The following is a 27,174-nucleotide window of genomic DNA, read 5'->3' as shown; positions in this document are numbered from 1 at the left end:
AAAATAAAAGATTACAAAAATAACATGGAATAAAACATTGAACTCTTACACATGCAGAATAGTTGAAGACAACCGTAAGAGTAATTTTGCTCTTTCCTTTAAGTACAGAGGTATAAAAAGCAGTCCCAATGGAATATGAAAATTAATTTGTTAATGTGAATCCAATTCTTAGCAGATATCCACTCAAACTCCAATGTACTAAACATAAATATACACTTTTATATACAGAGCATTAAGACTATGGAAATAACAAAAAGTCTAACATATATGTTATAGAAATCCCAAAAGAGGAAGAAAGGGGAAGAGAAAAAATATTTGAAGACCTAGTGGCCAGAATTTGCCAAATTTAAAAAAAGACATCAAACCACAAATGTAAAAAACTCAAGGAACATTAAGAAGAATAAATGCAAAAACAAAACAAAACAAAAATACAAGAATAGCATATATACACACTGACAGAGAAAAATCTGTGAGAGCCAGAGAAAAAGAGTATATTACATAAAGAAAAATCAAGCATTATATAATGCTTCTCATCAGAAACTATTCAAGCCAGAAGACAATGAAGTAATAAATTAAAAGCACAGAGGAAAAATCCTGACAATCCAGAATTCTCTATCAATGGAAATATTTTTCAAAAGTGAAGGAGGAATAAAGATTTTCTGCAACAAACAAAACAGAGAGTGTATTATTAGCAGATCTATACCACAAAAGCATTAAAGGAAGTTGCTTAAGCAGAGGAAATACGAAACAAGAAATTTATGTCTTCTTTATCTCTTCCTATAAGAGAAAATGAAGAATGCTAGAAATGGTAAAAATGAAGGTAAATACAAAATATATTTTTCCTTTTTTTTTTTCCTCTCTAAAAGATAACTGTCCTTTTAAAGGAAAACAAGATTATTGTGTTAACAGCATAGGTAAAAATGTAAAACTCATAACAACAACACAAAGAATTAGGGATTGGGACTACACTGTTGTTAGGTACTTATACTACAAATGAAGCATATCATTCGAAGGTAGACTGTGATTACTCGAAGGTATCTAGTACAAACTGCAGGTCAACCGCTAAAACTTTCTATAAAGAGAAAATAAACCCAAAGAAATAAAATGTATTAGTAAAAAAAAAATACTCAGTCCGAAAGAGAACCAATAAATAAATAAATGGAACAGAAGCAGATAAAACAAGCAAAAAACAATTAGAAAGACTTTAACTGTAAAGCCAACTATTACCAATAATTACATTAAATGTAAATGATCTAAAAGCAATAATAATAGAAATGCATATTAGATTTAAAAATCATAACAAACTACATGCTTTCAGCAAAGAATCCTTTTTATTTTATTACTTATTTTTACTTATTTTTTTATTAAGATTTTACTTATTTACTTATTTTTTTACTTCAATTTTACTCAAAGTGAGCAGGAGTAGGGAGAAGGGCAGAGAGATAAGCACACTCCATGCTAAGTTGGGAGCCGATGTGGGGCTCCCTCCGAGGACCCTGAGATCATGACCTGAGCTGAAGTCAGATGCTTAACTGACTGGGCCACCCCAGCACCCCCAAAGTACCCATTTTAAATAAAAGACATAGGTTCAAAATAAAGGTATGGAGAGAGATGTGTCATGTAAATACTAATTAGAAGAAACACAGAATAGCTATATTAATATCAGGCACAACAGACCTTAGAACAATGAATGCTGCCAGGGATGAAGAGGGAAATTACAGGGATGCCTGGGTGGCTCAGTAGGTTAAACGTCTGCCTTTGTCTCAGGTCATAATCCCAGGGTCCTGGGATGGAGCCCCCACAGGAGCCTGCTTCTCCCTCTGCCTGCCACTCCCCATTTGTGCTCTCTTGCTCTCTCTCTCTTTCTCTTTGACAAATAAATAAATAAAATCTTAAAAAAAAAAAAAAAGAGGGAAATCATATAATGACAAAGGGGTTAATTCACTAAGAAAACATTTCTACACATGTTTGCACCTAGAACAGAAATTAAAAATTAACAAGAACTTCTAGTTCTGAAGATGAGCTAAGACTCATACCTCTCTTCATATTATTCCTAAGTATAACTAAAACCCTTAGATGTAATATAGTAAGAGACAATTGTAAGAGAACTATGAAAGATAGGAGGAGGAAAATGGACTGCCTAAGGGTCTCAGAATTTAAAGAACAACATGATGATGAGTTCCCTAGGCTTTCTCTTTATCTTCTATATATACCAGACTGGGCACTGGTGAAGCCTGCAACCCAGCATCATCAACCATCTCTCTCTCTCTTTCTTTCTCTCTCTCTCTCTCTCTCACACACACACATACACAAACTCCAAGAAACCAATTTTTGTTCTAGCAAAGGACTATGAAAGGAGAAGACCAATAAACTTTTTGATAATACCTGATCTAGTCCAACTAAACACTGCTGATGCTTCCTGCCCACCAAAGTATCATCAGAGAATAAGTGTAGAGTATGGATTCTACCCCCTTAATTCCCCCAGCAGTAGCAGGAAGACTGGGGACAGCTTTTTTCTTTTAGGAACACTGTGCCAGTAAAGACCTAGTGAATAACCTAGATCTCTATCTCACCCACCAGTAGCAGGTAGCAACCTCATCCCCTAACAGTGATTGGAGTGAGGATCTCAAAGAGAAAAAACCTGAAGGAAACCATCCTTTAAACCTGCACAGCAAATCCTAAACACATTCCTGACCCACTCATATGTGAAATATCCTAAAATTAACAGGCCAGGAATGCCCGGGTGGCTCAGTCGGTTAAGCATCTGCCTTCGGCTCAGGTCATGATCCCAGGGTCCTGGGATCAAGTCCTGCATCAAGCTCCTTGTTCACCGGAGAGCCTGCTTCTCCCTCTGACTGCTGCTCCCTCTGCTCATGCTTGCGTGCGTGCTTGCTCACTCTCTCTCTCTCTCTCTGACAAATAAGTAAATAAAATCTTTGAAAAAAAAATAAATTAATAGGCCAAAAAGGTCTGAGAACTGAACCACAATATGGAATATCAGGTTTTCTGAGTGCCCCCCCAGGTAGCAATTAAATGAAGCAGACCTGAACAACACTGAAAGAGTTCTGAAAACTAAATTGTCATTAGAACCATAGTCCACAGAAGGAGGCCTGGATCTGAAGCTAAACCTTAACAGCGTGACTGCGTGCTCTAGTAGAATATTTTAAAAGGAGCTAGAATCTCATATTACAGTCAAGATGTCCAGGACACAATAAAAACACTTATCAACTAAGAAGCAGGAAAATAACTTCAATGAGAAAAGGCAATCAACAAATGCTAACACTGAGATGACTCAAATCTTGAAACTATAAGAATTTTAAAGCTACCATCATAAAAATGCTTCAAGAGTACACTGCTATGGCATATGAGTATTATTCTTTGTATATTTTGGAATACTGTGTAACAGAAACTGGTAAAAATTAATGCAATTAATATTTTTATGAAAATAACACTTATAAAAATCCTAGTTTTGGTGGCATCTGTCTGGCTCAGTTGGTTAAGGATCTGCCTTCAGCTCCATTTATGGTCCCAGGGTCCTGGGATCAAGTCCACATTGGGCTCCCTGCTTAATGGAGAAACTGCTTCCCCTTCTCCCTCTGCTGCCCTCCTACTTATGCACTCTCTCTTTCTCTCTCTCACTGTCTCTCTCTGTCAAATAAATAAAATCTTTAAAAAAAAAATCTTAAAAAAAAAAAAAAAAGAGTATACTGCTATGTGGAATTTAAGAAACAAAACACAGGATCATAGGTGAAGAGAGGAAAAAAAAAATAAAACAAGCCAAAACCAGAGAGTGAAACAAACCATAAGAGATTCTTCATCATAAGAAACAAACTGAGGTTTGCTGGAGGGGAGGAGGGTGGAAGATGCGGTAAGTGGGTGATAGACTTTAAGAAGGGCATGTGATACAATGAGTGCTAGGTATTATATAAGACTGATGAACCACAGGCTTGTATCTCTGAAACCAATAAAACATTATGTTAATTAATTGAATTTAAATTAAAAACTGTTTTAAAAATGCTTCAAGAATAATTAGGAGCACTCTCAAAACAAAAGAAAATAAAACTGCTACTGTATGTAATATTTTTATGACAGCCAGTGGTCCATTATAAAAGTACAGCTTTTTAAAGTAGTTTAATTGTTATATTTCAGTTACTAATGTCTTAGAAGGGACAACTGAGTAACAAGAATTAGAAACAAAGTGAAACAAATGAACCCCACTGTATTTCAGTAAAAAAAATCAAGTCACAATGAGAAAGGTAAAAAGGAAATTATGACCACATATTTGACTGCATACCCTCAGTCTAACTAAGGGAGGAGGGGAGAAGCAGCCTGGGAGAGAGAACTAGAAAATATCCTGAATTCTTTTTCATAGGTAGATCTGTTTTGCCATGGTGTAGTAGTATTGATGAAGCAATTTTAAAACTATTTTAATTGTGCAATAAAACTGAACAAATCAGTAAGTGTGCTGATGCTACTAAAGGGAGAATTCTCTCTGTGGGGGGGGGGGAGAAAGGGAAATATAAATATGTAAGAGAGAAAGGTAAGGAAAACTCTGTCAGATTGGACTGTAAACACAGGTTCAGTATGTCCTCATAATTTCTAATGCATATAAGTATAAATGGATTTACATGTGTACATACATATATAATACATAGGCATACATTCATCAGGAGATACCACTACATATCCAACAGAATGGCTAAAATTAAGAAGACTGGAAATACTAAGTGTCGGCAAGGAAGTGGAGCAAGTGGATCTCTCATACAATGAAGAATAGTGTAGCCATTTGAAAAACAGTTCAGCAGGGTGCCTGAGTGGCTCAGTGACCTCTGCCTTCGGCTCAGGTCATGATCTGAGGGTCCTGGGATTGAGCCCTGCATCAGGCTCTCTGCTCAGCAGGGAACCTGCTTCCCCCTCTCTCTCTGCCTGCCTCTCTGCCTACTTGTGATCTCTCTCTCTCTCTCTCTATGAAATAAATAAATAAAATCTTAAAAAAAAAAAAAACAGTTCAGCAATTTCTTTACTTTTAAGCATACACTTACTATATGACCCAGTAAGTCTACTCCTGGGTATTTATCCAAGAAAAATGAAAACATATGGCTATACAACAATCTGTAATCCCATGTTCATCACAGCTTTATCCATAATAGCCAAAACTGGAACACTGCTTGACAATAAAAATGAGTGAATTACTGATAATGCAACATGGGTAAATTTCAAGAGCACTGCACTAAGTGAAAGAAGCCAGATACAAAAGACTACATAATGTACAATATGTATAACTCCATTTGACTGGCATTTTAGAAAAGGCAAAACTAGAGAAACATAAAAGATCAGTATATTTCAGGGCCTTAGTGTAAGGAAGAGGGAAATGACTACAAAAGGGCAGAGGAATATCTGGGGAAGAAAATGTTCTATATTTTGACTGAAATGATAGCTAGATGACTATGCATACATTTGTCAAAACTCATCTAACTATACATAGTAAAAAAAAATGCATTATAGAAGCACACGGGTGGCACAGTTGGTTGAGCATCCAACTCTTGGTTTCAGCTCAGGTCATGATCTCAGGGTCATGAAATCGAGCCTCTTGTGGTGCTCAGCACTCAGTGTCAACTCTGCTTCAGACTCTCTCTCCCTCTCCTTCCACCCCTCCCCGCTGCACCCCCCCAAATAAATAAATCTTTAAAAAATAATAGGATGATTATGCACCAATTTTAAAATGCACACATAAAAAGTGAATAAATAACAAGGTGCTGGATATAAGACAATGTATAAAAATTAGCTACATTTTACATGCCAGTGACAAAAAAATAAAAATTGACATTTTAAAACAAGACACCAATTATAACTGCATCAAAAACATCAAATACCAATGAATAAGTCTTTAAAAAAAGCCCTTCATACTGAAGACTATAAAAATAAAACATCACTGAGAGAAATGAAAAACTAAAGGGTTAAACCAAATTCATGGATTGAAAGACTCAAATAGTGTACCGATACCAACTTTGATACCAAACTGATTACAGATTCAACATAGGCCCAATCAAAATCCAAGCAGATTTTAGTTTCTTGATGAAATTTTACAGGCTTATTCTAAAATTTACATGGAAATGCAAAGGGCCTAGAAAAGCCAAGGCAATCTCAAAAAACAAAATTAGAAGAACTACATTGCCAGGCAGCAAGATCTATTATAAATTACTCATAAGGGACGCCTGGGTGGCTCAGTGGGTTAAAACCTCTGCCTTCGGCTCAGGTCATGATCTTGGGGTCCTGGGATCGAGCCCCGCATCAGGCTCTCTGCTCCCCAGGGAGCCTGCTTCCCCCCTCTCTCTGCCTGCCTCTCTGCCTCCTTGTGACCTCTGTCTGTCAAATAGATAAATAAAATCTTTTACAAAAAATAAATAAATAAATAAATTACTCATAAAATAATTAAGACAACACACTACTGATAAAAGGGTTAATGTGACTTAATGGAACAAAATAATGTCCAAGATCCACACATACATAGTTAGCTGATTCTCAATTAAGATGTACTGACAATTTTGTGGGGAAAGGACGGTTTTTCAATAAATGGTGCTGCATTAATTGGCTATCCATATGGAAAAACAGGAGAATCTTGCCCTTACCTCACAATATATGCTAATATAGATTCCAGGTAAAATCTAGGTCAAAATGTAAAAGCAAAAACAAAAAAACTTTCAGAAGAAAACAAAAGATCTTCCCAATCTTGTAGTAGGCAAGGACATAGAAAGCGCTAACGAAAGGCAAAATGCAAAAGATTAAATAGTACAATTAAGAACTTAAATGTTTTGAATGAAGTCAGAGGCGAGCCTGCTTCTCCCTCTGCCTCCCCCATCAACCCCTCGTTCTCTCTCAGACAAATAAATAAAAATCTTTAAAAAAAATTGTGCTAAACATTGTAAGTCATTGGGGAAATGCAAACTAAAACCGTAATGAGATACTACCAAGAACCCACCAGAATAGCCAAAAAGGAAAAATGACAATACTGATGTTGTCAAGGATGTGAAAAAAACTGTAACTCTCTGAACCTCCTGATGAAAGTGCACATTAGTAGAAATGAAAACAAGAAAGGAAGAAAAAAAAGGAACTAAATGAGAGGGGAAAAAAGCACCCTCATACTGAGTTTTTTGCTATATTCATGAAAACTGAACAGCTGCAGAAATATAACTATTTCACTACTAGATATATACCCCCAAAATATGTGTGCATAGGTGCATCAAAAAATAAAAAAGATTACTCACAGCAGCATTATTCTTAAGAGCCAAAGAGTAGAAAAAATCCAAATAACCATCAACCACTGAATGGAAAAATAGTACGAAATACGTATACAATGGAATACTCTACAGCAACAAAAATGAAAAAAAAATCACACCTGCACATGAAAACATGGATGAATTTTCTAAACGTAATGTTGCACAAATGAAGCCACACTCAAAAGAATAGATAAGCTATTTATTATTCCATTTACATAAAGATAAAATATAGGCAAAAGCAGACAAAATGAATAATCCCTACTGTTAGAAGTCAAGATGGTGATCACCTACGAGAATGAAGGTGGTAGTGACTGGAGGTGGGGAGCACAGGGGCTTTTGGGACACTGGTTCTGACCTGAAAAGTGGTAACAGAGGTATTTTCCCTCTGTGAAATACACTGTGATAATTCACCAAACAATACAATTTGTATATTTTTCTGTTTGCATATTATATTTGTTTTTAAAAAATTAGGTAATTCTTGGGGTGCCGGGATGGCTCACTGGTCAAAGTGGCTTCTGCCTTTGGCTCAGATTATGATCCCGGGGGTTCTGGGATCGAGCCCCACATTGGGCTCTCTGCTCAGTGGGAAACCTGCTTCTCCCTCTCTGTCTGCCTGCTTCTCTGCCTACTTGTGATCTCTGCCTGTCAAATAAATATATAAAATCTTTAAAAAAAAATTTTTTTAATTAGGTAATTCTTTATATACTAATAATTCAAAGAACTCCAAAATATGTGTGTGGCTAAATGAAACAGGACAAATCATTTAAGAGTGTATATATAATACTAACATTTTTACCAAACAATAATCAAGGACATATGTTTGTGTATAATTAATAATCATAATGATAACATTTACTGAATGCTAATTACTTGCTAAGGTATGGGGCTATGCATTTTTCATTTATTCCTTTCAAAAACACTATGCAGTATGCAGTATTATAACCCTTATTTTATAGATGAGAAAAGTGAGAGAATAAGTAACTTGCCCATAGTTTCCCAGTCATAAAGCTGCAAAACTGGGATTATAACATGGCTCTCTAGATCAACTCTTCATCCCACACTATCTCTGGAAAGATACACAAAAGAAACCAGCAGCAGTGGTTACCTCTGAGAGAGAAAGTGACTGAGAGACTGGCTGGGAGAAAGGCTTATCAGAGTATAACTAAGTACCTTTTGAAGAAACACATCTGCATGTCCCATCTATTATCAAAATTGTATTTATTAAAATTCTGTTCTATGACTTATAATCCCTGAGGTACACAAAACTGCTTTAACCAGAAAATAAGAACTCATTGCTTTATTAGTTTACCTGATTTAGGATGCAAAGCATCGCACTGGGCATTGTACATGTGTACAAATTCTTGGTGCCTTTTAATGAGCTGCTGTTTATTTCCTTGAATAGACAGTCCATGCTCTTTTAGCTTTTTCTTTAAATCACGATCTGAGAGCAAGTTATATACAGTTTTGGGCAGAGGCTTCCTTTTGTGAACAGAACTAAAAAGAGGGGGAAAAAAGAGATCACTTAGAGTTACTGTGAACTATCAAATGTTCTCCACATAAAACAGTTAATTGGCCTTCTGATGGAGTACCAGTGTGACTGGGAAAATAGCAGAACCATTAAGATAAAAATGGGAAAGAGAAGAAGAATTAAATTTGCAAATAAGGTTGACAGTGTTAGACATGATGCATCTGAGGTGCCCACAGCACATTCAGATACCGAGGTCTAGGTGGCAGCCAACTTAGAGAAAAAGGTCTCAGAAAGATGTCAGGCCTAAAGATGCAGACTTGGGAACACCCATGGAAGGCTTGTGCACTAAATGCTATGAGAATCTCACTTCAGAACCACACTTACATAGACTTCCTCAGTTCTCCATTGCTTTAAAGCATCTTTGTCCCAAAATGTGCCAGTGTTTTCCATGCAAAATCTCTGCAAAAAACTGTTACCTGGGTTGATCAGAGTACATACACTATTGAGATTTAGACTACAGATTTAAGAATATAGCTGCTTTAGAAAAAGTGCCAATCCACAGGCAAAACTGCTTCCTTAAAGTATAGGCAGTCATTGTACAAAAGCTCTAGATTAAATAAAAGATGCATTGGGATGGTTAGTTTTAACCAATTCATTACTGCCAATGAAAAAAGAATTCTGAAAGTTCACAGGAAGATAATATTTTTATGGCATCATCTTCAAAGAACATGACTGAAAACAACAGCAAGAAATACAAGAAGGTTTTGTTCTCTTCAACTTCAATTAATTATATTAACAAATATATAAGGATTACAAGCACCGTCTGTCTCTTCATTTTATTTATATAATTTATACACTGACAAGCACTAAGCTACAATTTAATATAACAAAGCCCTATGAAAAGACATTCTGCTCCCTCCAAAAAACCAGTTAAGAAACATTACTTCTTAAAATGGAATAGAAGTCAAGCTACCTAAGGGTATCAATGATTTGGACAATTCTAAAAACAGAACTCCTTAGTGAGCTTTAAACTATTTAATCTGATTATAAACTGGCTCTCTGAGTACATTACTTGGCTCAACACCATGGCAATTAGGTGCTTAATAAATACTCATTCAAAGTAGTCATTAAAATTCCAATATTCCAAAATTTAAATACCAAAGTTTCCAGTAAAAACTAATAAGCACTTGAAAGTAAACAGTTTATCCAAAAAAAAAAAAAACCAACAAAACAATCCTGAGATTTTACAAAGGACTTGCATATATCTAGTTCACCTTCAAGGCCATACTACACAAACTGGAGTAAATCTTGGAATCACCAAGGGAGTTTATTAAATTGTAGATTCTTGGTCACACCTCCACACCATCCCCCAATTTTGATTACATTTAGAAGTGGAGACCTAAAATCTATGTTAACAAGCTTCCATAGAGTAATCTGATATAAATCGCCCAAAGACTACACTGAGAGAAATAGTACAATTGCATATATGTAGAATGAAAACAACCAAACATTTTTCTACTAACCAACAGTACCATTCCCTAAATTATTTCTTTTATGCTTTATCAATAAAGTCTAAAAGCCAGAGATAACTATTTATCATAGAAAGACCTAAAACCCTCAAGAAAGTACGTTTTTCTGAAAACTGCCCAGTGGGCTCTATGAGACAGGTAAGATTACAGCTAAATAAAATCACAGTGGGTAGCAAGAGCTAAACCATTTTGTAGGAGTTTATACAAGCACACTGTCAGGGACAGTTCAGTAATTTTATCAAGGATAGACCATTAAACTCATGACTGTGAAATTCGAATGGGAAACTCAACAGTTTAATGGCATTTACCATGAAAAGCACCAACAGAAATCAACAATTTCTATCCAGAATTTTAAAATATGAAGCCTGACAGATGATTCCCAAAATGTGAAGATAACACTGATCCTTGATCCATGATTTAGTGAAAGTGAGTAATGCATTTAGGAGTCTTCAGAATCTGAAGACATCAAAAGGAAGAACAGTTTTTGAATCAACTCTGACACAATTCTACATAGAATGGGTTAAGGGTTGTCACCCCTATCAAAGAAATGGCCTGCCAGGGTGTTGTGGATAAAATGTTCTAAATGTCATAGTATATTTTATGTGACCAGACCCCAGGACCAGGATGTAACTAAATGGAAATGCAGTTCAATGTTCCCCTAAGCATATCTCTACAAATCAGCTTTGTAAGAAGTAAATTATGAGGATAAAAAGGTTTTGGGGTCAAGGGGTGCCTGAGTGCCCCTGTGGGTTAAGTGTCTGCCTTTGGCTCAGGTCATGACTCAGGGTCCTGCAATTAAGCCCCACAGCAGGCTCCCTGCTCAGCGGAGCCCCTCCCCTGCTCATGCTCTCGCTCTTGCTCTCTCTCTCTCTCATAAATAAATAAAACCTTTAAAAAAAAAAAGATTTTGGGGTGCCTGGGTTGCTCAGTGGGTTAAAGCCTCTGCCTTTGGCTTGGGTCATGATCCCAGGCCTCTGGGATAGAGCCCCACATCGGGCTCTCTGCTTAGCAGAGAGCCTGCTTCCTCCTCTCTCTCTTTCTCTCTGCCTACTTGTGATCTCTGTCTGTCAAATAAATAAATAAAATCTTAAAAAAAAAAAAAAAAGATTTTTGGGTCAAGTAAATGTAGTACTCACTAGATTAAACAAAACCCAACAATTGCATTGATACAGGACTTCTCAAAGCCTTCAATACACTAACTGGTATAATGAATCTTTCCCTAAGAAATATGATATACAGTGCTTCTAAACTGCAAGACAGAGCAAATGGCAGGACTACAGTATTCCAAGGAGCAGGGTTTGGAACCACTATTGGAACTTGAACTTAATTACATTTGGATGAGTATGTCTTTGGATAAACTGACAAAACTAAATATATTAGAATATGACAGATGCATCTAGAAAAAGAGCAGTCCAAGCAAGACTATCAGTGCTGATTTCTCACTATTCAATAAGGAGAAAATATTCAGCCTCTATACTTGAAACTCATTCCTCAGGAAGAAACACTTTTTTTTTTTTTAAGTGGGCTTAAAAAGTGCCCAATGTGGGGCCTGAACTCAGGACCCTGAGGTTGAGAGTCACATGATCTACTGACTAAGCCAGCCAGGCACCCCAGGAAGGAACACTTCTAAGGAGAAATGCAGGTCACCGGATTCTCATGGCGTATGGGAAATAACCCTCAGGATGAAGAAGCCAGAATGGAAGAGGTGAAAAATAGTTTAAAAATCATAAGAAGTACCTTGCTGAGGTAACTCAAAGGTTATGCTTAACTTTCTTACCTTCTGAGGCTTTCCTTCTTCTCCTCACGTGTTAAACAGCTGTCTAAGTGCTTATTAATGTGATTTTCTGGAATATTAACCCCGCAAACGGGACAATCCACTGTAATTTTTAAAAAGAGAAAGAGAGACTTTATTATTTACATAAAGGGCAAAAATAATGTATAACCTGTAATCTTTCAGCAATTAATATAAAAAAAAGAATCCCAACCTTAACATGCACTTAGGAAGCAGAAGAAAAAAAGAATGACACCTCAGGGCAACAGGACTGGGAGAGACTATTCACTGAGTAATGACTAAGTTGTGGTAAGTCACATAATTAGAATCTGGGGCTTACAGAAGAGATTGCAAAGAAGTCTGGAGATTCATTTATCAGAAAATGATTTGGTTAAGTCTTTTTTACTGAGGGGTGACTGACCTATAGAACTAATCTTAAGTTTTTCTGTCTTAGGAGCCATTCATCTGCAGCACTATAGCAATCATAACAACATGAATAAGATAAACCTGGCTGGGGACAGGAAGCTATGCAAAACTAAACTGAAACATTTGTTGGTTTGGGCCAACTACTATCAAAATTAACAATGGTTACAAATTTAATAACTTAGCTCTTATCTGTAATTACAAATGTAGTATTGCCTTTAGGAAACACAATCACTGTCAAACTGTTTGATGAAGTTGCAGTTTGATGAAGTTGTGGAAGAATCTTGGGGCTCAGAGGCCACCATGATAATGGCAGGGGTGAAGCAGAAGGTCAGGCCCTCCATCTCTACTTCAATGGAGCAGGACCAATTTTAGCGATTTTATGTGTTACAGTTCGCGGTTAAGATTTTATTTGAAAAAATTGGTCTGTTGGGGAAAAAAGTTAACTATCAAGCTAAAAACACTACAAGAACTGTCAACTGATAGACTAACAAAATATATGTAGGAAATGCAAGATTCACATATCCTTACAAAAAATTTTATTTTATTTTATTTATTTATTTGAGAGAGAGATAGTGAGAGAGTGACATCAACAGTGGTAGAGGGAGAAGCAGGCTCCACTGCTGAGCAGGGAGCCTGATGCAGGGCTCAATCCTGGGACCCTGGGATAACGACCTGAGCTGAAGGCATACCCTTAACTAACTAAGCCACCAAGCGCATCTCGTTACAAAATTTAAACCCTTGACTACTAATATGCTAACTTTAACCTAAGTTTAATAACCACTAATAGCGGGGTGCCTGGGTGGCTCAGTGGGTTAAGGCCTCTGCCTTGGGCTCGGGTCATGATCTCAGGGTCCTGGGATCGGGCCCCACATCGGGCTCTCTGCTCAGCGGAAAGCCTGCTTCCCCCTCTCTCTCTGCCTGCCTCTCTGCCCACTTGCGATCTCTCTCTCTCTCTCTCTCTCTCTGTGTCAAGTAAATAAATAAAATATTTTTTAAAAATAATAATAACCACTAATAGTGGGGCACCTGGGTGGCTCAGTCAGTTGAGCATCTGCCTTCAGCTCAGGTCATGATCTCAGGGTCCTGGAATAGAGTTTGCATCGCCAGGCTCCCTGCTTAGCAGGGAATCTGCTTCTCCTTCTCCCTCTGCCCTTCCCTGCCATTTGCACTTTCTTATGCATGCTCTCTCTCTCCCTCTCCCTCAGATAAATAAATAAAATATTTTTTAAAAACTAAAATAAATAACTACTAACAGCCCTGCACTATGTGTGATGTGGGTGTACCAAAGATATCTTAGTGTCTGCCTAAAAGGTGCCCTGAACTTCACAGGTAAGAGGAGACATGGAAACATAAGTTAAACAAGCTAATTCATCAAAAAAGCAAACTATAAACAAAATAGCCCAGAAAACAAGTGCTGTAACACTTTCATGATGTGAGATGTCAATATCCCCTAACATAACTAAAGAATGATTAGGATCTGAGTAGAGTATAAAAAGGTAAAACAGGGGTTAGCAAAACTTTTTTTTTTTTTTAGAGAGAGAGAGAGAGAGAGAGCAAGAGCATGCACATGAGTGAGCACGGTGGGGGTGGGGACTGGATATCTCAAGCATGCTCCCTGCTGAGCACAGACACCCCAACATGGGGTCCGATCTCACAACCCTGATATCATGACCTGAGCCAAAATCAAGACTTGGATGCTTAACATAATGAATCACCCAGTCGTCCCAGCAAACCTTTTTAGTTAAGGGCCAGCTAGTAGAGATTTTAGGCTCTGCAGGCTAGATGGTCTCTGCTATAACTACTAACCACGGCCATGGAGCATGAAAGCATTCATCAACAGTATGTCAACAAATGGGTGCAGCTATTTTCTAGTGAATCTTTACTTACAAAAATAGGTGTAAAGCCAAATTTGGCCTACAGCTTGTAGTTTTTCCAATCTCTGGGTTTATTCAAGGAATAATGGGAAGATTAGCGTGGCTACTGCAGGAGGATTTTTGAGATGAAGAGGTAAGAAATAAGGTCAGACATCTAGGGGAGGGGTCTAATTGTCTATAGCTATAAATGCCAGTCAGAACAGCTTGGAAGTTTCAAAGAGGGGCATAAGAAGATAAAAGGAGCTCTTTAAGATTAAACTGGAACTGATATGACAGATGAGGAGGGAAATTAAAAGCTGAAAATTAGAAAGCGACTGCCATAGTTAAAATATGAGCTAATTAAAACTGCTTCATTTTTCCAGCAATCAGCCTGAATTCCTATTCTGTGAGAGAGAAAGAGTATAAAAATATCTTGCAGCACTGCTTACTTACATCAATTCCCGAGACTGTTATAATGTGAAATGTGGTTTGTCTTTTCCCATTCCATCCCCCTCAAGATGCTTATTTATTCTCAGGTCATATGGGATGAAAAGATTTCCCTTAAGTAAGAAAATACATATATGAAAATAATTTCCTACCTTTGGTAACCTGTTTCAAAGTTGATGTAGAGGGTGTCTCAGGAACATGACCATCTAAGGAACACAGAGCTGCCTTTTCTATGGAAGGTGTCTCCTTGGTCTTTGAAGAAGTGCTCACCTCTTTCTGAGGGATGAATTTAATCTCATTCTCTTTTAGCAACAACTCTGATGTAGAACCACCAGTTTCTCTGATCAAGAAATTTTCCATTAACCTGCTTCCTTGCTTTAAAGAATGTCTGAAGGCTACAGGAGTGTGTGCTTTGGCAGCAAGGTTCTTTGAAGAGGAGGAAGCAGGAGATATGGGTGGTGACTCCAAGGCAAACTGCAAAAGATGATTCCTTGAAGCACAAAAAACACAATGGATAATGAAGATGTCAAATTATATACAATAAGTAAACTGTAAACATAAGCTGTTCATCCAATTAACACTTGCTTCTGTGAAATACCAAACTTACTCCATAATGACAATCAAACCAGCATTTCTTCAAAGCAACAAATCTGACTTAAAAGGCAGTTAATCTTTTATAAAGGAAAATGGAGATACTTTAGCAACTGGCCATAAAGAATACCTAGTGTGAGACTTATTCTCCAACCATACACAACTTTAGGATCTGAGCAAAACATACAAAACAAATGTTTCTAGCATGGACTATCATCAATGCAAGGCTGTAGTCAGTGAAAGAAAAGGGAAACATGAGGTGATCCAACATTCCCCTAAGAACTTCCCCAGCATCTTCTGGAGTTAGGTATTGAAATGAAGTCCAAATAGAGACCAGAGGGAAGAGAGATGAGAGTTCTGATTGAAGGGGTAGGGTGCTGGACTAGGGGTACCCATAGAAAGAGAACCCCCCAAATCTGCACAAATTCTCATCCATTCCTGATCATCTCCAGGGCTGCAAAAGCCTAAGAGAGAAAACAAGAGACTCTTGTAAGAAGCACATGTTGAGAAGCTGAGATTCCCAAGGTCAGTGAAAAGTTGTTGGGAGTCTGAGCACAGCCAAACTGGAAAGATATTGGTAAAGATCCCAGACATTCAGTTAAAACCCCACAAAGGCCATATCTCAGGATAAAGGACCATATTCTGGAAATATAAAACATAAATAGACCAAACCAGCAAAAAACTAAATAAGGCCCTAACAGAATAAAAGTGAAGAGCTGGTGGGAAGCCTGGATGGCTCAGTCAGCTAAATGTCTGACTCTCAATTTCACGTCAGGTCTTGATCTCACAGTACAGTGCATTAAGCCTCACACCGGGCTCCATACCAGGCCTGGAGCCTACTTTAAAAAAAAAAAAAAAAAAAAAAGTGAAGAGCTGATAATTTAGCCACGTGAGAACAGAATCCAACATCTTTCTTTCTTTCTTTTTTTTTTTTTAAAGATTTTATTTATTTATCAGAGGGGGGGGGAGAGAGCAAGCACAGGCAGACAGAATGGCAGGCAGAGGCAGAGGGAGAAGCAGGCTCCCCGCCGAGCAAGGAGCCCGATGTGGGACTCGATCCCAGGACGCCGGGATCATGACCTAAGCCGAAGGCAGCTGCTTAACCAACTGAGCCACCCAGGCGTCCCAGAATCCAACATCTTTCAAAGGAAGATAATTCACAGTCTCTATAACATTTCATCGGAACACATTTAAAAATGACTAGACATGCAAAGAAGCAAGAAATTAGCCACTAATTAAAAGCTCAAATAGTCGGGACGCCTGGGTGGCTCAGTTGGTTGGACGACTGCCTTCGGCTCAGGGCGTGATCCTGGAGTCCCGGGATCGAGTCCCACATCAGGCTCCCAGCTCCATGGGGAGTCTGCTTCGCTCTCTGACCTTCTCCTCGCTCATACTCTCTCTCACTGTCTCTCTCTCTCTCAAATAAATAAATAAATAAATGTCTAGCCTCCGAACTATCTTTAAAAAAAAAAAAAAAAGCTCAAATAGTCAATGGAAGTGGATCCAGAGGTGATCCAAAGAGTGGCATTAGAAGGACTTCAAAATTACTGTGATAGGGGCGCCTGGGTGGCTGAGTGGGTTAAGCCGTTGCCTTCGGCTCAGGTCATGATCTCAGGGTCCTGGGATCGAGTCCCGCGTCAGGCTCTCTGCTCGGCGGAAGCCTGCTTCCCTCTCTCGCTCTCTCTGCCTGCCTCTCCATCTACCTGTGATCTCTCTCTGTCAAATAAATAATAAAAATTTTTTTAAAAAATTACTGTGATGAATATTAAAGAAAAAAGATGAAAAAAAAAAGAATAAAAAGGTAGCATACTGTTAGGAGGAATTAAAATCCATCCCAAAAAGGATAAATAAAGAAAATAAAACCTAGGCATGTATTAATCAAACTTTTAAAAAAATAAAAGAAATAAATTCTTGTACATAACCAAAAAAAAAAAAAAAAAAAGCCATGGTACCTCTAAGCATGGTTTCTCAACCTTGGCACTACTGACACTTTGAAACAGATACTTCTTTTGCTGTTCTGTGCATTGTAGGAACGTCAGTTCCTCTAGGTTGAGACAACCAAAATGTAACCAAACATTACCAAATGTCCCCTGGGGGAGGGGTAAAGGGAAAGTAAAATCACTCCCAGCTGAGAACCACTGCTCTAAGAAATAATAAAAACATTATTTACTTCTCGACAAAAACAATGAGAGCAAGAAGATAACAGAATGACATCATGACATATTTAAAAAGCAAAACTACCAAGAGTTCTATTTTCCATTGAAAATAGTGCTCTAGGGAGCCTGGGTGGCTCAGTCCATTAAGTGTCTCCCTTCAGCTCAGGTCATGATCCTGGATCATGTTGTCCCGGATCCTGGATGGAGTTCCCCAGGGAGCCTGCTTCTCCCTCTGCTTCTGCTTCTCTCTCTCTATCTCTCATGAATAAATAAAATCTTTTTAAAAAGAAAAAAAAAAAACAGTATTCTAAAGTGAAAGCAAAATACACTCTCAAACTAAGAAAAGCAAAGAGAATTCCTCACTGGCAGACAAAAAATACTACAAGACATGTACTTCAGCTTAAGGGAAACAATTTTAGAGGGAAGCACAAAAATGTCGGCAAGAATCAACAGCTCCAGAAATGGTAAATATGCGCTCAAAAACAAAACTACTGACGGTTTTCAACAACACTAACAATCTTACAGGATTTATAACACACATGGAAATAAAATACATACAAAAACATAGCAAAATAAGGGAGACTGAATAATATAAAAATACTGTGAAGTTCTTGAATTGTTCAGGACATAATAAAAGTACTAATTTATGGTACATTATCATTAGGATATATTTTGTAATTTTTTCAGTAAGGACTTAAAAGAGTAAGGCTCAGAGGGTTGAGCCGCTGCCTTCAGCTCAGGTCATGATCTCAGGGTCCTGGGATCGAGTCCCGCATCAGGCTCTCTGCTCAGCAGGGAGCCTGCTTCCCTCTCACTCTCTCTGCCTGCCTCTCTGCCTACTTATTATCTCTGTCAAATAAATAAAAAAAAAAGAGTGACACTAAGAGATATAAGGTAAAAACTAACAAAAGAAATTAAATAATAAAAATACTCTTAATATTAATATTGAAAAGAATGGGCAGGAATAAAGAAACGATTTTTTTTTTTTAAGGAGCAAATGGAGAAAGAAAACAAAAAGTAACATGGCAAATTGTAATCACATTAAATGTAATGGATACAGACTCCAAAATACAAAGATGGTCAGACTGGATTAAAAAATAAGATACAAAAGTTATAACTATATACTGTGTGAAAAAAAACACTTTAATTTTTTTAAGATTTTATTTATTTATGAGAGAGAGGGAGAGTGAGAGTGCGCACAAGCAGAGGGAGTGGCAAGCAGAAGAAGAGGGAGAAGCAGACTCTCTGTTCACTAGGGAGCCTGATGTGGGACTCCATCCCAGGACCCTGGCATCATGACTGAAATGAAGGCAGATGCTTAACGGTCTGAGCCACCCAGGCGTCCCAAAACACTTTAAATATAAAGACCCAGGATGGTTAAAAATAAAAGGATGGGAACAGATGTACCACGAAAACACTAATGAAGAGAAAGCTGATACGGCATTATAAGTAAAAGATAACATTAAGGCAAAAAGTATCATGAGACGTAGAAGGGGATATCTCATTTTGACAAAATGGTCAATTTAATTCAAAGCCATAAAAATCATAAATTATATTCACTTAAAAGCATAGCTTCAAAATATATAAAGCAAAAACTCACAGAACTAAAAGGAGGAACAGCCCATTCATAATATTGTTTGGTTTAAATAATAGTATGTATAAATCTAAACACACCTTTCTAACTTACAAAACAGATAAAAATCAGTAAGAATACAGAATATCTGAACCAACCCAATTAATCAAATTGATGTAATTAACAAAAAATATTACAACTGACAAATGCAGAATACATATCCTTTTCAAATATACATGGCCCATTATACATTCTGGGCCATAAAGTAAATCTCAACAAATTTATAAGGGATGAAAAAATTCAGTGTATCTACTCTGACCACTGTGACTTCATGTGATACCCAGTAACAAAAAAATTAGACAATCTCCAAACTTTTAAGAGACACATTAAGTGTGTGAAGCACCACACTTTCAAATAACTCTTTAGGTCAAACACAATGCAAATTAGAAAATATTCTGAGTTGAATGACAACTTGGATGTTTGCTAAAACAACATATAGCTTAATAGAAAAACTGAAAATCAACACTCAAAGCTTCCAACTTAAAACATTAGGTAATGAAGAGCAAATAATGAAGTAAGTAATAATAGATATTAATGAAATAGAAAATAAGCATTTAAGAGGATTTGAGCAAAGCCAAAAGTTGGTTCTTTGAAAAAAATTAACAAAACTAGTAAACTTCTACCAAGACTGAACAACAAAAAAGTGAAAATACAAACTATGAAACAAAGAATTATAAGGAGACATCATTATGAATCCAACAGAAATTAATATGAGGATAGCAATAAAATCAAAATTTTAAATGAAATGAAGAAATTTCTTAAAAAAGACTACTCATCAAAAACTGCCAAAAGGAAGAAACAGAAAATCTGAAGAGTGGTATTATCTAGTAAAGAAACTGAACTGTAATTAAAAAACCTTCCTACATAGAAAACTCCAGGCCCGGTTGGTTTTGCTGGTAATTTTACCAAATAATTCTGGAAGAAATAATATAATATCAGTGTTACACAAAATCATCCAGAAAATTTAAAAAATAATATTTCCCAGTTCACATTAAGCTAGCATAACCTTGATAACAAAATCTGACAAGTACATTGTAGGAAAAAAACATTATAGTCTAATATAGACACAAAAATCATAAATGAAATATTAACAAATAAAATCTGGACACAAATAAAAAAAAAATAATGCACTATAACCAAGTGGGATTTATTCCAAGAACACAAGGTTGGTTGGTTTGCTATTTGAAAAATCAATCTAATTCACCACATTAGCAAAATAAAGGAGAAAACTATACAATCATTACAATAAATGCAGAAAAAGCATTTGATAAAAATTCAATACCCATTCATAATAAAAACACTTTAGAAAACCAGGAATAGAAGGAAACTTTTTTTTTTTTTTTTTTAAATTAAAGTAGGCTCTGTGGCCAGCATGGAGCCCAACACAGGGCTTGAACTCACAAGCTTGAGATCAAGACCTGAGCAGAGATCAAGAGTCAGATGCTTGACTCCTGCAAGTGAGATGCAAGAGCCACTCAGGCCCCCAAAAGGAAACTTTCATAATCTGACAAGAGATAACTTCAAAAAAAACTATGCTAATATTATAGTCACTAGTAAAACTTTGGATATCTTCCCCTAAGGCTGAAAACAAGAAAAAGATATGTCTACCACTATTTCTCTTCAAATTGTACTAGAGGCTCTAGCTTTTGTGGTAAGGCAGAAAAAAAACACACAAACAACAAAATACACACACACACACACACAAACACACATATATGCATACACACACACACACAAAAACAATGGGAAAAAAAGAAAACATTATTTGCAGGTGACATGATTATGTTCAAAATAATCTAAAGACTCCACATGCAACTAGAATAAGTGAATTTTTGCAAGACCCTGAACGTAATATCAGTTAACAAAAATTAATGTCTATATGATAGCAAAGAGAAAATGAAAATTTAAAATAAATACCACTTGAAATACCATCAAAAACTTTAAATACCTAAGAAAAAATTTAACAAAAATGTATAAAATTTATATCTTGAAAACCACCAAATCTGCTGAGGGAAATTTTATTTTATCCTATTTTTTAAAAGATTTTATTTATTTATTTGACAGAGAGATAGAAAGCATAAAGAGGCAGAGCAGCAGGCAGAGGAAGGAGAAGCAGCTCCCTGAAAAGCAGGGAGCCCAATTCAGGGCTGGATCCCAGGACCCTGGGATCATGGCCTGAGCCGAAAGAGATGCTTAACCAACTGAGACACCCAGGTGCCCTTGTTAAGGGAAATTTTAAAAAAAGACCTCAGTAGCAAAATAAATAAATTGGGAAAAAAAAAAAAAAGACCTCAGTAAAGAAATATCCTATGTACATGGATTAGAAAACTCAACAATTTTAACATATCCATTTTCTCCATATTTATTTATAGATTCAATAAAATGCCAAGCACAAAAAAGGCAACTTTTGTGGGGGTGGAAATGATACATTCATTCTAAGATTATGGAGTATTATGGATATACACAATGGAGTATTATGCCTCCACCAGAAAGGATGAATACTCAAACTTTTGTATCAACATGGACAGGACTGGAGGAGATTATCCTGAGTGAAATAAGTCAAGCAGAGAGAGTCAATTGTCATATGGTTTCACTTACTTGTGGAGCATAAAGAATAACATGGACGCCATTGGGAAATGGAGAGGAGAAGGCAGTTGGGGGAAACTGGAGGGGGAGACGAACCGTGAGAGACTGTGGACTCTGAGAAACAAACTGAAGGTTTTGGAAGGGAGGGGGTAGAGGGTTGGGTGAGCCTGGGGGTGAGTATTAAGAAGGGTATGTATTGCATGGAGCACTAGGTGTGGGGTATGAACAATGAATTCTGGAACACTGAAAAGAAATAAAATTAAATTAAATTAAAAAAAAAAAAAATCAAGAAATCAAAGGCCCCAGAATGAAAGTAGTCTTAAAGGAAACCAAAGTTGAGTACTCATACTACAAATGTTAAGAACCTAACAGCACAGCTATTGTATTAAAGACACTGTAGTTTTAGCTGAAAGAGACACAGAGAATGTGTCCAGAATGTCCAAAATTAGCCCAACACATGTAGTCACTTGATTTACAACAAAGGACCACTGCAATTTAGTGAGTCTTGATAAATGGTGCTCAAGCAACCAAGTATCTGTCGAGGAAAAAAAAAATGAATCCTGACTCTTAACCTCCATCATACATAAAAATTAACCTGAACAGGTTCACAGGCCTAAGTGTAAAAGCTAAAACTGTAACAATTCTAGGAAAAAAAAATGAGAAAAATATCTATAACCTGAGGCAGGCAAAGACTTTTTAGGTAAGATTTTTTTTTTTTTTTTAAAGTAGTAATCATTAAAAAAAGACAGAGAGAGAGAGAATGGACTTCGTCAAAATGTTAAAATGTCTGTTCATCAAGACACCCTTTAGAAAATGAAAAGATAAGCCAAACACAGGAAGAAAAAAATACATATATATGACCAAAATACACAGAAAACTACAAATTGATAAGAAAAAAACAAAATACCATTTCTAAAAATTGGGTCAAAATTTAACAGACCCAAAGATATAAGAAGAGTCAGTAAGTACATGAAAATGTACACTGATCATCAGAAAGTGCAAATTAAAACCACAATGAGTTATCACTTCACACCCAGTGAAATGTTTACAACTAAAAGGATTAATGTTACCAAATGCTAATCGGGACATAGAGCAACTGAAATTCTCATAAACTGCTGGTGGAGGTGGTCCAATCCAGCAGGAAAACTATGTGCCAATTTCTTATGATGTTCAATACACACCTAGCATTTAAGCCAGCAATTCCATTCATAGATATGTACCCAAAAGAAATGAAAACAGATGCACACAAAGATGAACACAAAGACTGGACACAAATGTTCACAGCAGCTTTTGTCACACTAACCACAAAATGGAAATAATCCAAATTCATCAACAGATGAATAGATAAGCAGAAGGTTTTCAAATGACTTTACACAGATACATCAGAGGAATCACTACCTACAGCAGCTATAGCCTTATAAAACGTATTTCTTATTTATTTATTTATTTATTTATTTATTTATTTGACAGAGATCACAAGTAGGCAGAGAGGCAGGCAGAGAGAGAGAGGAGGAAGCAGGCTCCTTGCTGAGCAGAGAGCCCGACGCAGGGCTTGATTCCAGGACCCTGAGACCATGACCCGAGCGGAAGGCAGAGGCTTTAATCCACTGAGCCACCCACGTGCCCCTAAAACGTATTTCTTAAATAATAAGACTTGAAAGTTTAAATTACTCCTTGATCCATGGGCTGCAAAATGGATGCTGTGTTAGCAGGCACAAAAACAACATTAATCTCATACGTCTCCACTGGAGCTCTTAGGTGACCAGATACATTGTCAATGAGCATAACCATGTTGTCAACAGATGTATTGTCATCCAGGCTCTGTTGTTTATTTATAGAGCAGAGGCAGAGTAGATTTAGCATAATTCTTCAGGGCCCTGGGATTATCTGTGTGGTAAATGAGCACTGGCTTCAACTTCAAGTCACCAGCTACATTAGCCCCTCACAAGAGAGTCAGCCAGTCCTTTGTAGTGTTGAAGCCAGGCACTGACTTCTCTCTAGCTATGCCAAGTCCTAGATGGCCTCTTCTTCCAAAAGAAGGCTGTTTTTGTCGTATAAGTACCGCGCGCTAACCGATTGCGCCACTGGAGCTCCGGAAGGCTGTTTTTGTCTATTTTGAAAATCTGTTGTTTAGTGCAGGCGCCTTCATTCATGATCTCAGCAAGATCTCCTGGAGCACTTGCTGCAGCTTCTGTATCAGCACTTGAGTCACTTTGTACTTTTATTTTAAGGAGACAGCTTCTTCCCTTAAGCCCCAGAAACCACCCCTTCTCTTCTGCAGCTTGCTCACCTCTCTCAGCCTTCACAGAATGACAGAGTTAGGGACTTGTTCTCCACTAGGGTTTGGCTTAAGGGAATTTGTAGCTGGTGTGATCGATCCAGACCAGTCAAACTTTCTCCATATCAGCAACGAGTCTGTTTGCTTTCTTATTATCCATGTGTTCACTGGAATAACAATTTCACTTTCCTTCAAAAATGTGGCTGTTTGGCACAAGAAGCCTAGCTTTCAGCCTATCTCAGTTTTCAGCATGCCCTCTTTTTTTTTTTTTTAAAAAGACATTTATTTATTTAATTATTTGAGAGAGAGAGAGAGATTGAGATCAAAAGTAGTCAGAGAGGCAGGAGGAGAGAGGGGGGAAGCAGGCTCCTGCTGAGTAGAGAGCCTGATGCAGGGCTCGATCCCCAGACCCCAAGACCATGACCTGAGCTGAAGGCAGAGTCTTAACCCACTGAGCCAACCAGGCACCCCTCAGCATGCCTTCTTTACTAAACTGAATCATTCTTTGTTTTTGATCTAAAGGGAGACTTGTGACTTCTCCTCTCATTTGAACACTTAAATGGCTTGGAGAGTCATTAACTGGCTTAATTTAAATACTGTTGTGTCTCAGGGAATATGGAGATCCAAGAAGAGGGAGAGAAATGGCCAGTGATTGGAAAAGCAGAACACATACAACATTAGTCAGTTAAGTTTGTGGTCATATGTGGCTGCAATTTGCAGAGCCCCCAAAACAATCACAATAGTAACATCAAATATTACTGACCACAGATCACCATAACAATAAAGAAAAACTTTGAAATATTTTAACAATTGCCAAATTTGACTCAGACACAAAGTGAGCAAATGCTGTTGGAAAAATGATAATAATAGACTTCGCTCAATGCAGGGTGGCCAAAAACTTTTGGCCAAAACTTTTGTCAAAAAATTAAATACCTGCAAAGTACAATAAAACAAGGTATGATTGTACATGCTGAAAAAAAGTGGGAGACAGGAGCACCTCGGTGGCTCAGTGGGTTAAGTGTCTGCATATAGCTCAGGTCATGATCCCAGGGTCCTGGGATCAAGCCCCATGTCAAGCTACTCCCTCAGCAGGAAGCCTGCTTCTCCCTCTCCCTCTGCCTGCTACTGCCCATTTGTGCTCTCTCTCTCTGTCAAATAAATAAATAAAATCTTAGAAAAAAAAATAGGTGTCAGACAGTTGCACTATTGCAGTGATAAAATTATGCCCCTCACCAAAATTGAAACTCATTAACTTCTTCGTGTGCCGGCTACTTTCAGGGTACTTTTCAGCAGTGGAAATAAAACAATGAACAAAATCACCTGTCCTCACAAACCTTATACTCTAGTAAGGGAAAAGATGTGAGATGCTCATGATGTATATAAAAGTGCTACAGCAAAAAAAGGAAGCCAGCAAAGCTGTGCATGAGGAGGGGATGAGCTTGATACTCCTTACAGAATGGTCACAGAAGGCCTCACCGAGAACATGCCCTATGAAAAACAGGGCCTGAAGAAACTGAAGGACTAAGCCATGTGACTATCTGGGGAAACAGTGTTTCACCAAGAAATAACAGTAAGTACAAAGTCTCTAGGGTTAGTGTATGAGTGACATGTTTAAGAAACAGGCAAACAGGTGCCTGGAGCAGAATAAACGAGGGACTGAAAAGTGGGAGAGAAGTCAGAAAGGGACAGTGGACTGTCACTGAGGGGAGAGGACTCTGGCTTTTGCTCCAAATGAGATGGGATACAACCTCAGGACAATATTAAGTATGATCTGACTTCTTAAAGGACCCCTTTTTAAAGGATCACTTTGGTTGCTGGCCTCAGAAGAACTATCAGATGGCAAAAGCAGAAATAAGAAAGACCACCAGAGGGGCACTTGGGTGGCTCAGTGGGTTAAAACCTTTGCCTTCAGCTCAGGTCATGATCTCAGGATCCTGGGATCAAGCCCCACATCGGGCTCCTGCTCAGTGGGGAACCTGCTTCCCCCTCTCTCTGCCTGCCTCTCTGCCTATTGTGATCTCTGTCTGTCAAATAAATGAATAAAATCTTTAAAAAAAAAAAAAGGAAGACCACCAGAAAGTGACCACAAAAGTCCAAGCTGACACTGGCTTGGGTAGGATAATTCCGGCAGGGTGATGAAAAGCTTCGGTTTCAGGAAGTCTGTCAGTGATAAAGCCAACAGGATTTATTGAAGGAATGACAGATTAAGTGTGAAAGGAAAGAGTCAGGGATGACTTCAAGGTTTTTGGTCTGGGCAAATGAAAGGACAGAACTGCCATTTAACAAGATGAGAAGACTGTGGGAACAATACATTTGGAGTAGGGGACTGCAGGCAGCATAGAGAAATCAAGAATTCCTTTGAAGAGGTCCAAGCAGAGGTAAGCAGCTGGATATATGAGTGTGGAGTTCTGGGGTGAGATCTAGCTGAAGATATAAATTTGAAAGCCATGAATGGACATATGGTATTTAAAACCATGAGACTACTGCAATTCATATACCTTAAGTATGAGCTATGTGAAAATATTAATTCCAAAATGGATACTTAAACTAAATTGGTAACCTTTCTTTCATTCCTATCACTCCTATAAATTTAATTTAAAGAAAGTTGGTATTATAATGCCTAATAGCATTCATCATAGATGCTCAGATTTGGGGAATGAATTACAGATCTTCAGAATAACTGTGACTCCATGAAGTACAGGAAAATGTTGCTCATTTGTTAACTATACAATAACCTTACTTCTTCAGAATGCAGCCAAGAATCAAGAATCAAAATAGGTTTTTGGGTAGACATGGTCACGAAATCCATGCGATTAAGTCCATGGATTTCATTAATTAGTAAAAGTCCCTACAAATGCTCTTCTGATCCAAAACATGCAAACGGCGGTCTAAGACCGTTTGGTTAAACAGGCAGAGGCCCACCGAAGCACAAATTCTTATTAACACCTTAGGACATCAATCTATAATATAAGTGAAGACAATATAAGTGCAGGTAAAATACATATGATAATAATGACAGCAATCTTTTTTAAGATTCCTTTGTTCCAGGTATTATGCTGGGTATCTCTTAGTATAACTTCTCACTTCTAATCCTTAAAACAATCCCTGAAAGTATCAATATTATTATTCCCACTTTTCAGATGGGGAATAGAGGCCAGA

The 27,174-nt window shown here is 37.5% G+C and overlaps 1 protein-coding gene across 2 annotated transcripts in view; it reads right to left on the bottom strand.

Moving 5' to 3' along the window:
- The window catches only part of RAD18 (RAD18 E3 ubiquitin protein ligase), a 100,027-nt gene that overhangs the window by 45,881 nt on the left and 26,972 nt on the right, over nucleotides 1-27,174 (bottom strand). For both annotated transcript variants that reach the window (XM_044253103.1, XM_044253104.1), the window contains exons 5-7: nucleotides 14,924-15,261; nucleotides 12,052-12,151; nucleotides 8,587-8,771 (exon numbers count right to left, since the gene is read on the bottom strand). In XM_044253103.1, coding sequence (XP_044109038.1) covers nucleotides 8,587-8,771; nucleotides 12,052-12,151; nucleotides 14,924-15,261 — 623 coding nt within the window. The remainder of the gene's footprint in view (nucleotides 1-8,586; nucleotides 8,772-12,051; nucleotides 12,152-14,923; nucleotides 15,262-27,174) is intronic.

This window comes from Neovison vison, chromosome 6 (assembly GCF_020171115.1).
Source record: "Neovison vison isolate M4711 chromosome 6, ASM_NN_V1, whole genome shotgun sequence".
In the NCBI taxonomy this organism is placed as follows: Eukaryota; Metazoa; Chordata; class Mammalia; order Carnivora; family Mustelidae; genus Neogale; species Neogale vison.
This window is presented reverse-complemented; position numbering and strand designations above follow the sequence as displayed.